We start from the raw sequence: 12,325 nt of genomic DNA on the forward strand, positions 1-12,325 counted from the left end.
TGTGTCACACTAGTGGTGTGTGTTGGAGTGTGTCGCACTAGTGGTGTGTGCTGGAGTGTGTCACACTAGTGGTGTGTGCTGGAGTGTGTCACACTAGTGGTGTTTGCTGGAGTGTGTCACACTAGTGGTGTATGCTGGAGTGTGTCACACTAGTGGTGTGTGCTGGAGTGTGTCACACTAGTGGTGTATGCTGGAGTGTGTCACACTAGTGATGTGTGCTGGAGTGTGTCACATTAGTGGTGTGTGCTGGAGTGTGTCACACTAGTGGTGCATGTCACACTAGTGGTGTGTGCTGGAGGGCGTCACACTGGTGGTGTGTGCTGGAGTGTGTCACTCTAGTGGTGCATGTCACACTAGTGGGGTGTGCTGGAGTGCGTCACACTAGTGGTGTGTGCTGGAGTGTGTCACACTAGTGGTGTGTGCTGGAGTGTGTCACACAGTGGTGTGTGCTGGAGTGTGTCACACTAGGGGGTGTGTGCTGGAGTGTGTCACACTAGTGGTGCATGTCACACTATTGGTGTGTGCTGGAGTGTGTCGCACTAGTGGTGTGTGCTGGAGTGCATCACACTAGTGGTGTGTGCTGGAGTGTGTCACACTAGTGGTGTATGCTGGAGTGTGTCACACTAGTGGTGTGTGCTGGAGTGCGTCACATTAGTGGTGTGTGCTGGAGTGTGTCACACTAGTGGTGTGTGCTGGAGGGTGTCACACTGGCGGTGTGTGCTGGAGTGTGTCACACTAGTTGAGTGTGCTAGAGTGTGTCACACTAGTGGTGTATGTCACACTAGTGGTGTGTGATGGAGTGTGTCGCACTAGTGGTGTGTGCTGGAGTGTGTCACACTAGTGGTGTGTGCTGGAGTGTGTCACACTAGTGGTGTGTCCTGGAGTGTCACACTAGTGGTGTGTGATGGAGTGTGTCACACAAGTGGAGTGTGCTAGAGTGTGTCACACTAGTGGTGTGTGCTGGAGTGTGTCACACTAGTGGTGTGTGCTGGAGTGTGTCACACTAGTGGAGTGTGCTAGAGTGTGTCACACTAGTGGTGTATGCTGGAATGTGTCACACTAGTGGTGTGTCCTGGAGTGTCACACTAGTGGTGTGTGATGGAGTGTGTCACACTAGTGGAGTGTGCTAGAGTGTGTCACACTAGTGGTGTGTGCTGGAGTGTGTCACACTAGTGGTGTGTGCTGGAGTGTGTCACACTAGTGGAGTGTGCTAGAGTGTGTCACACTAGTGGATTGTGCTGGAGTGTACCACACTAGTGAAGTGTGCTGGAGTGTGTCACACTAGTGGTGTGTGCTGGAGTGTGTCACACTAGTGGTGTGTGCTAGAGTGTGTCACACTAGTGGAGTGTGCTGGAGTGTGTTACACTAGTGGAGTGTGCTGGAGTGTCACACTAGTGGTGTGTGCTGGAGTGTGCTGGAGTGTGTCACACTAGTGGAGTGTGCTGGAGTGTGTCACACTAGTGGAGTGTGCTGGAGTGTGTCACACTAGTGGAGTGTGCTGGAGTGTGTCACACTAGTGGAGTGTGCTGGAGTGTGTCGCACTAGTGGAGTGTGCTGGAGTGTGTCACACTAGTGGAGTGTGCTGGAGTGTGTCACACTAGTGGAGTGTGCTGGAGTGTGTCACACTAGTGGAGTGTGCTGGAGTGTGTCACACTAGTGGTGTGTGCTGGAGTGTGTCACACTAGTGGTGTGTGCTGGAGTGTGTCACACTAGTGGTGTGTCCTGGAGTGTCACACTAGTGGTGTGTGATGGAGTGTGTCACACTAGTGGAGTGTGCTAGAGTGTGTCACACTAGTGGTGTGTGCTGGAGTGTGTCACACTAGTGGTGTGTGCTGGAGTGTGTCACACTAGTGGAGTGTGCTAGAGTGTGTCACACTAGTGGATTGTGCTGGAGTGTACCACACTAGTGAAGTGTGCTGGAGTGTGTCACACTAGTGGTGTGTGCTGGAGTGTGTCACACTAGTGGTGTGTGCTAGAGTGTGTCACACTAGTGGAGTGTGCTGGAGTGTGTTACACTAGTGGAGTGTGCTGGAGTGTCACACTAGTGGTGTGTGCTGGAGTGTGCTGGAGTGTGTCACACTAGTGGAGTGTGCTGGAGTGTGTCACACTAGTGGAGTGTGCTGGAGTGTGTCACACTAGTGGAGTGTGCTGGAGTGTGTCACACTAGTGGAGTGTGCTGGAGTGTGTCACACTAGTGGTGTGTGCTGGAGTGTGTCACACTAGTGGAGTGTGCTGGAGTGTGTCACACTAGTGGAGTGTGCTGGAGTGTGTCACACTAGTGGAGTGTGCTGGAGTGTGTCACACTAGTGGTGTGTGCTGGAGTGTGTCACACTAGTGGAGTGTGCTGGAGTGTGTCACACTAGTGGAGTGTGCTGGAGTGTGTCACACTAGTGGAGTGTGCTGGAGTGTGTCACACTAGTGGAGTGTGCTGGAGTGTGTCACACTAGTGGAGTGTGCTGGAGTGTGTCACACTAGTGGAGTGTGCTGGAGTGTGTCACACTAGTGGAGTGTGCTGGAGTGTGTCACACTAGTGGAGTGTGCTGGAGTGTGTCACACTAGTGGAGTGTGCTGGAGTGTGTCACACTAGTGGAGTGTGTGCTGGAGTGTGTCACACTAGTGGAGTGTGCTGGAGTGTGTCACACTAGTGGAGTGTGCTGGAGTGTGTCACACTAGTGGAGTGTGCTGGAGTGTGTCACACTAGTGGAGTGTGCTGGAGTGTGTCACACTAGTGGTGTGTGCTGGAGTGTGTCACACTAGTGGCGTGTGCTGGAGTGTGTCACACTAGTGGTATGTGCTGGAGTGTGTCACACTAGTGGTGTGTGCTAGAGTGTGTCACACTAGTGGAGTGTGCTGGAGTGTGTCACACTAGTGGTATGTGCTGGAGTGTCTCACAAGTGGTGTGTGCTAGAGTGTGTCACACTAGTGGAGTGTGCTGGAGTGTGTCACACTAGTGGTATGTGCTGGAGTGAGTGTGTCACACTAGTGGTGTGTGCTGGAGTGTGTCACACTAGTGGTGTGTGCTGGAGTGTGTCACACTAGTGGAGTGTGCTGGAGTGTGTCACACTAGTGGAGTGTGCTGGAGTGTGTCACACTAGTGGAGTGTGCTGGAGTGTGTCACACTAGTGGAGTGTGCTGGAGTGTGTCACACTAGTGGAGTGTGCTGGAGTTTATCACACTAGTGATGTGTGCTGGAGTGTGTCACACCAGTGGTGCATGTCACACTAGTGGTGTGTGCTGGAGTGTGTCACACTAGTGGAGTGTGCTGGAGTGTGTCACACTAGTGGAGTGTGCTGGAGTGTGTCACACTAGTGGAGTGTGCTGGAGTGTGTCACACTAGTGGAGTGTGCTGGAGTGTGTCACACTAGTGGAGTGTGCTGGAGTGTGTCACACTAGTGGAGTGTGCTGGAGTGTGTCACACTACTGGAGTGTGCTGGAGTGTGTCACACTAGTGGAGTGTGCTGGAGTGTGTCACACTAGTGGAGTGTGCTGGAGTGTGTCACACTAGTGGAGTGTGCTGGAGTGTGTCACACTAGTGGAGTGTGCTGGAGTGTGTCACACTAGTGGAGTGTGCTGGAGTGTGTCACACTAGTGGAGTGTGCTGGAGTGTGTCACACTAGTGGAGTGTGCTGGAGTGTGTCACACTAGTGGAGTGTGCTGGAGTGTGTCACACTAGTGGAGTGTGCTGGAGTGTGTCACACTAGTGGAGTGTGCTGGAGTGTGTCACACTAGTGGAGTGTGCTGGAGTGTGTCACACTAGTGGAGTGTGCTGGAGTGTGTCACACTAGTGGAATGTGCTGGAGTGTGTCACACTAGTGGAGTGTGCTGGAGTGTGTCACACTAGTGGAGTGTGCTGGAGTGTGTCACACTAGTGGAGTGTGCTGGAGTGTGTCACACTAGTAGAGTGTGCTGGAGTGTGTCACACTAGTGGAGTGTGCTGGAGTGTGTCACACTAGTGGAGTGTGCTGGAGTGTGTCACACTAGTGGAGTGTGCTGGAGTGTGTCACACTAGTGGACTGTGCTGGAGTGTGTCACACTAGTGGAGTGTGCTGGAGTGTGTCACACTAGTGGAGTGTGCTGGAGTGTGTCACACTAGTGGAGTGTGCTGGAGTGTGTCACACTAGTTGAGTGTGCTGGAGTGTGTCACACTAGTGGAGTGTGCTGGAGTGTGTCACACTAGTGGACTGTGCTGGAGTGTGTCACACTAGTGGACTGTGCTGGAGTGTGTCACACTAGTGGAGTGTGCTGGAGTGTGTCACACTAGTGGAGTGTGCTGGAGTGTGTCACACTAGTGGAGTGTGCTGGAGTGTGTCACACTAGTGGAGTGTGCTGGAGTGTGTCACACTAGTTGAGTGTGCTGGAGTGTGTCACACTAGTGGAGTGTGCTGGAGTGTGTCACACTAGTGGACTGTGCTGGAGTGTGTCACACTAGTGGACTGTGCTGGAGTGTGTCACACTAGTGGAGTGTGCTGGAGTGTGATGAATCTTTAAGTGACGATGAATATTTAATATATGATGAATGTTTATGTAACGATGGTTGTTTAAAGAATGATGGATCTTTAACGAATGATGAATATGTAAGGAATGATGAATATATTTAATGATGAATTTATAAGGAGGGTATTTTTTTTGTATTTATCTTCTGTAGGATCAAAAATGTCAGCTTTATGGCATATTAAATAAACTTTAAATTGTTGGATTCCGTAATATAACTGGAGAATGAATCTTCTGGTTGATTTGAAACTTGCACCATTAGAGTAAAGGAAGGTTCACCTTGATTTAGAGTTGTGTAAGTCTTATTTTATTTCTGGAGAATGTGTATGTCACTGCTTGATTCACTTGACATCAGTATACTCCTGTTCATGTCACTTTTTGCCTCACTTGACATCAATATACGCCTGTTTATGTCACTGCTTGATTCACTTGACTTCAGTATACGCCTGTTTATGTCACTGCTTGATTCACTTGATTTCAGTATACGCCTGTTTATGTCACTGCTTGATTCACTTGACTTCAGTATACGCCTGTTTATGTCACTGCTTGATTCACTTGATTTCAGTATACGCCTGTTTATGTCACTGCTTGATTCACTTGACTTCAGTATACGCCTGTTAATGTCACTGCTTGATTCACTTGACTTCAGTATACGCCTGTTAATGTCACTGCTTGATTCACTTGACTTCAGTATACGCCTGTTTATGTCACTGCTTGATTCACTTGATTCACTTGGCGTCAGTATACTCCTGTGTATGTCATTGTTTGTCAGTATTTTTCTTTGAGTCATACAGTGCATCAGCTGTACAGAGAATATTCCAGTGTGTTTCCTGGTGCCTCAATTGATTCAAACAAACGTGTGAATGTATGTATGTATGTATGTATGTATGTATGTATGTATGTATGTATGTATGTATGTATGTATGTATGTATGTATGTATCTATGTATGAATGTATGTATGTTTCTCGCTGCTTCTGTCTACCCAACTGTCAGTCAGTCAGACTAACACACGCTAATCTTCTCTCCCCTTACAGCTGACTACCAACCTGATGTCTGCATTGACAGCAACAAGCACTGTCAGGCCTGGGCTGAGAAAGGCCAGTGCCGCACCAACCCAAACTACATGATGCTTTATTGCAGGAAGTCTTGCAAGCAATGTTGAACCTCTAGGCTCACCAGGTTGTGCTTGCAGACAGTGGTGACGTCACGCAAAGTTAAACCACCGCATATGCTTTACAGTTTTAACTCCGGGTTCAGGAGCAAGGCTTTGTGATCAGTGCTGCTGCTTGAGATGAGCATCAGTCATGATAATACCATGGATGCTGCCTGAGACATGATCAGTGGTACTACCATGGATGCTGCCTGAGACATGATCAGTGGTGCCACCATGGATGCTGTCTGAGACATGATCAGTGGTACTACCATGGATGCTGTCTGAGACATGATCAGTGGTACTACCTTGGATGCTGCCTGAGACATGATCAGTGGTAATACCATGTATGTTGCCTGAGACATGATCAGTGGTAATACCATGTATGTTGCCTGAGACATGATCAGTGGTACTACCATGGATGTTGCCTGAGACATGATCAGTGGTAATACCATGTATGTTGCCTGAGACATGATCAGTGGTACTACCATGGATGCTGCCTGAGACATGATCAGTGGTACTACCATGGATGTTGCCTGAGACATGATCAGTGGTACTACCATGGATTCTGCCTGAGACATGATCAGTGGTACTACCATGGATGCTGCCTGAGACATGATCAGTGGTACTACCATGGATGTTGCCTGAGACATGATCAGTGGTACTACCATGTATGTTGCCTGAGACATGATCAGTGGTACTACCATGGATGCTGCCTGAGACATGATCAGTGGTACTACCATGGATGCTGCCTGAGACATGATCAGTGGTACTACCATGGATGCTGCCTGAGACATGATCAGTGGTACTACCATGGATGCTGCCTGAGACATGATCAGTGGTACTACCATGGATGTTGCCTGAGACATGATCAGTGGTACTACCATGGATGTTGTCTGAGACATGATCAGTGGTACTACCGTGGATGCTGCCAGAGACATGATCAGTGGTACTACCATGGATGTTGTCTGAGACATGATCAGTGGTAATACCATGGATGTTGCCTGAGACATGATCAGTGGTAATATCATGTATGTTGCCTGAGACATGATCAGTGGTACTACCATGGATGCTACCTGAGACATGATCAGTGGTACTACCATGGATGTTGTCTGAGACATTATCAGTGGTACTACCATGTATGTTGCCTGAGACATGATCAGTGGTACTACCATGGATGCTACCTGAGACATGATCAGTGGTACTACCATGGATGTTGTCTGAGACATGATCAGTGGTACTACCATGTATGTTGCCTGAGACATGATCAGTGGTACTACCATGGATGCTGCCTGAGACATGATCAGTGGTAATACCATGTATGTTGCCTGAGACATGATCAGTGGTACTACCATGGATGTTGCCTGAGACATGATCAGTGGTACTACCATGGATGCTACCTGAGACATGATCAGTGGTACTACCATGGATGTTGTCTGAGACATGATCAGTGGTACTACCATGTATGTTGCCTGAGACATGATCAGTGGTACTACCATGGATGCTGCCTGAGACATGATCAGTGGTAATACCATGTATGTTGCCTGAGACATGATCAGTGGTACTACCATGGATGATGTCTGAGACATGATCAGTGGTACTACCATGGATGATGTCTGAGACATGATCAGTGGTACTACCATGGATGATGTCTGAGACATGATCAGTGGTACTACCATGGATGATGTCTGAGACATGATCAGTGGTACTACCATGGATGATGTCTGAGACATGATCAGTGGTACTACCATGGATGATGTCTGAGACATGATCAGTGGTACTACCATGGATGATGTCTGAGACATGATCAGTGGTACTACCATGGATGATGTCTGAGACATGATCAGTGGTACTACCATGGATGATGTCTGAGACATGATCAGTGGTACTACCATGGATGATGTCTGAGACATGATCAGTGGTACTACCATGGATGATGTCTGAGACATGATCAGTGGTACTACCATGGATGATGTCTGAGACATGATCAGTGGTACTACCATGGATGATGTCTGAGACATGATCAGTGGTACTACCATGGATGTTGTCTGAGACATGATCAGTGGTACTACCGTGGATGCTGCCTGAGACATGATCAGTGGTACTACCATGGATGTTGTCTGAGACATGATCAGTGGTAATACCATGTATGTTGCCTGAGACATGATCAGTGGTACTACCATGGATGATGCCTGAGACATGATCAGTGGTACTACCATGGATGTTGTCTGAGACATGATCAATGGTACTACCATGTATGTTGCCTGAGACATGATCAGTGGTACTACCATGGATGCTGCCTGAGACATGATCAGTGGTAATACCATGTATGTTGCCTGAGACATGATCAGTGGTACTACCATGGATGTTGCCTGAGACATGATCAGTGGTAATACCATGTATGTTGCCTGAGACATGATCAGTGGTACTACCATGGATGCTGCCTGAGACATGATCAGTGGTACTACCATGGATGATGTCTGAGACATGATCAGTGGTACTACCATGGATGATGTCTGAGACATGATCATTGGTACTACCATGGATGATGTCTGAGACATGATCAGTGGTACTACCATGGATGATGTCTGAGACATGATCAGTGGTACTACCATGGATGATGTCTGAGACATGATCAGTGGTACTACCATGGATGATGTCTGAGACATGATCAGTCACTTACACAACTAATCAAGACAAAACAATGAAGGATGTCAGGAAGTCCACAAAATCCCTTGGATAAACACGCGTCCTTATGCACGTAATTTACACGTACGCACAAGCACGCACGAACGCACAAATAAGCACACGTATGCACAAGTAAGCACATTTACTCACAAATAAGCAAACATGTACACACCAATAAGCACACGTACGCACAAATATCACTCACGCACCAATAAGTACACGTACGCACAAATATCACACACGCACCAATAAGCACACGTACGCACAAATAAGCACACACGCACCAATAAGCACACGTATGCACAAATAAACAAACACGTACCCACAAATAAGCACACATGTACACGCAAATAAGCACACACGTACGCACAAATAAGCACACACGTACGAACAAATAAGCACACATGTACACGCAAATAAGCACACATGTACGCACAAGTAAGCACACACGTACGCACAAATAAGCACACACGTACACACAAATAAGGACACATGCACCAATAAGCACACGTACGCAGAAATAAGCACACACGTACGCAAAAATAAGTACACACTTACGCACAAATAAGTATACACGTACGCACAAATAAACGCACATGTACGCACAAATAAGTATACACGTACGCACAAATAAACACACACGTACGCACAAATAAGCACAAATTGTTCAAATATACGCCAGGCATACACAGACACTGTCTACAAAAACACTCACAAAACTGTATACGCAGACGATCCATGAATACGCCACATTGCACTAATACGCACATTCACACGAATATCCTTGAGGCACACACACGCACATGCTCCTTACTGCTGTATGAACCCACAAACACTATGTGTTTGGGAAGTTATTGTTTGTGTTTGGAAAGTTTTTCTGTTTGGGAAGTTATTGTTTGCGTTAGGAAGTTATTCTTTGAGTGGGAAATTACTGTTTGCGTTTGTGAAGTTATTGTTTGTGTTTGGAAAGTTATTGTTGGTGTTTGTGAAGTTATTGTTTGTGTTTGGGAAGTTATTGTTTGCAATAGGGAGTCACTGTGTTAGGGAAGTCACTGTGTTAGGGAAGTCACTGTGTTAGGGAAGTCACTGTGTTAGGGAAGTCACTGTGTTAGGGAAGTCACTGTGTTAGGGAAGTCACTGTGTTAGGGAAGTCACTGTGTTAGGGAAGTCACTGTGTTAGGGAAGTCACTGTGTCTTGGAAGTCATTGTTTGTGTGTGGGAAAACAATAAACTTGGGCAGCCAGTCAATAAAATAATTGTAAGATATTGTGATGGTTTTATTAAAATATTCCTGTTTAACTAAGTCACGGTATCGGAGGTGAGGCAGGTACCAGGAGTGAGGCAGGTACCAGGAGTGAGGCAGGTACCAGGGGTGAGGCAGGTACCAGGGGTGAGGCAGGTACCAGGAGTGAGGCAGGTACCAGGAGTGAGGCAGGTACCAGGGGTGAGGCAGGTACCAGGGGTGAGGCAGGTACCAGGGGTGAGGCAGGTACCAGGAGTGAGGCAGGTACCAGGGGTGAGGCAGGTACCAGGAGTGAGGCAGGTACCAGGCGTGAGGCAGGTACCAGGAGTGAGGCAGGTACCAGGAGTGAGGCAGGTACCAGGGGTGAGGCAGGTACCAGGGGTGAGGCAGGTACCAGGGGTGAGGCAGGTACCAGGGGTGAGGCAGGTACCAGGGGTGAGGCAGGTACCAGGGGTGAGGCAGGTACCAGGGGTGAGGCAGGTACCAGGAGTGAGGCAGGTACAAGGAGTGAGGCAGGTACCAGGGGTGAGGCAGGTACCAGGAGTGAGGCAGGTACCAGGGGTGAGGCAGGTACCAGGGGTGAGGCAGGTACCAGGGGTGAGGCAGGTACCAGGAGTGAATCAGGTACCAGGAGTGAGGCAGGTACCAGGGGTGAGGCAGGTACCAGGGGTGAGGCAGGTACCAGGAGTGAGGCAGGTACCAGGAATGAGGCAGGTACCAGGGGTGAGGCAGGTACCAGGAGTGAGGCAGATACCAGGAGTGAGGCAGGTACTAGGGGTGAGGCAGGTACCAGGGGTGAGGCAGGTACCAAGGGTGAGGCAGGTAAAAGGGGTGAGGCAGGTACCAGGGGTGAGGCAGGTGCCAGGGGTGAGGCAGGTACCAGGGGTGAGGCAGGAACCAGGGGTGAGGCAGGTACCAGGAGTGAGGCAGGTACCAGGGGTGAGGCAGGTACCAGGAGTGAGGCAGGTACCAGGGGTGAGGCAGGTACCAGGGGTGAGGCAGGTACCAGGGGTGAGGCAGGTACAAGGGGTGAGGCAAGTACCAGGGGCGAGGCAGGTACCAGGGGCGAGGCAGGTACCAGGGGTGAGGCAGGTACCAGGGGTGAGGCAGATACCAGGGGAGGCAGGTACCAGAGATGAGGCAAGTACAAGGGGTGAGAAAGGTAGCAGAGATGAGGCAAGTACCAGGGGTCAGGCAGGTACCAGGAGTGAGGCAGGTACCAGGGGTGAGGCAGGTACCAGGAGTGAGGCAGATACCAGGGGTGAGGCAGGTACTAGGGGTGAGGCAGGTAACAGGGGTGAGGCAGGTACCAGGGGTGAGGCAGGTACCAAGGGTGAGGCAGGTACCAGGGGAGAGGCAGGTACCAGGGGTCAGGCAGGAACCAGGGGTGAGGCAGGTACCAGGAGTGAGGCAGGTACCAGGGGTGAGGCAGGTACCAGGAGTGAGGCAGGTACCAGGGGTGAGGCAGGTACCAGGGGTGAGGCAGGTACCAGGGGTGAGGCAGGTACCAGGGGTGAGGCAAGTACCAGGGGCGAGGCAGGTACCAGGGGTGAGGCAGGTACCAGGGGTGAGGCAGGTACCAGGGGTGAGGCAGATACCAGGGGTGAGGCAGGTACCAGAGATGAGGCAAGTACAAGGGGTGAGAAAGGTAGCAGAGATGAGGCAAGTACCAGGGGTCAGGCAAGTACCAGGGGTGAGGCAGGTACCAGGGGTGAGGCAGGTACCAGGGGTGAGGCAGGTACCATGGGTGAGACAGGTACTAAGAGTGAGGCAGGTACAAGGGGTGAGACAGGTACCAGAGATGAGGCAAGTACCAGGGGTGAGGCAGGTACCAGAACTGAGGCAGATACCAGGGGTGAGGCAGGTACCAGAGATGAGGCAGGTACCAGGGGAGAGGCAGGTACCAAGGGTGAGACAGGTAACAGGGGTGAGGCAGGTATCACAGGTGAGGCAAGTACCAGGGGTCAAGCAGGTACTAGAGATGAGGCAAGTACCAGAGGTGGGGAAGGTACCAGAACTGAGGCAAGTACCAGAGGTGAGGCAGATAACAGGGGTGAGGCAGGTAACAGACATGAGGCAAATACCAGGGGTGAGGCAGGTACCAGAAGTGAGGCAGGTAAAAGGGTGAGGCAGGTACCAAAGATAAGACAGGTAACACAGGTAAGACAAGTACCACAGATGAGGCAGGTACCACAGGTGAGGCTCGTACCACCGGTAATTCAGGTGCGACAGGTGAAACAGATACCACAGGTGAGACAGATACCACAGGTGAGGCAGGTACCAGAGGTGAGACAGGTACCACAGGAGAGACAGGAACCAGAGGTGAGACAGGTTCCACAGGTGAGGCAGGTACCAGAGGTAAGACAGGTACCAGAGGTGAGGTAGGTACCAGAGGAGAGGAGGGTACCAGAGGTGAGGCAGGTACCAGAGGTGAGGCAGGTTCCAGAGGTGAGGCAGGTACCAGAAGTGAGGCAGGTACCAGAGGTGAGGCATGTACCAGAGGTGAGGCAGGAACCAGAGGTGAGGCAGGTACCACAGGTGAGACAGGTACCACAGGTGGGGCAGGTACCACAGGTGAGGCAGGTATCACAGGTAAGGCAGGTACCAGATGTGAGACAGGTGCCACAGGTGAGACTGGTACCACAGGAAAGGCAGGTACCAGAGTTGAGACAGGTTCCACAGGTGAGGCAGGTACCAGAGGTGAAACAGGTACCACAGGTGAGGCAGGTTCCAGAAGTGAGGCAGGTACCAG

General features: G+C 50.2%; 1 protein-coding gene across 1 annotated transcript in view; it reads left to right on the forward strand.

The window, feature by feature from the left end:
- The window catches only part of LOC128689923 (zinc metalloproteinase nas-13-like), a 61,054-nt gene extending 55,097 nt beyond the window's left edge, over nt 1–5,957 (forward strand). The window contains exon 12 of the mRNA XM_070080301.1: nt 5,527–5,957. Within this exon, the coding sequence (XP_069936402.1) occupies nt 5,527–5,654 (128 nt within the window). The 3' untranslated portion in view covers nt 5,655–5,957. The remainder of the gene's footprint in view (nt 1–5,526) is intronic.
- The last annotated feature ends 6,368 nt before the right edge of the window (nt 5,958–12,325 follow it).

The sequence above is a fragment of the Cherax quadricarinatus genome, unplaced genomic scaffold (genome assembly GCF_038502225.1).
Source record: "Cherax quadricarinatus isolate ZL_2023a unplaced genomic scaffold, ASM3850222v1 Contig293, whole genome shotgun sequence".
NCBI lineage: Eukaryota > Metazoa > Arthropoda > Malacostraca > Decapoda > Parastacidae > Cherax > Cherax quadricarinatus.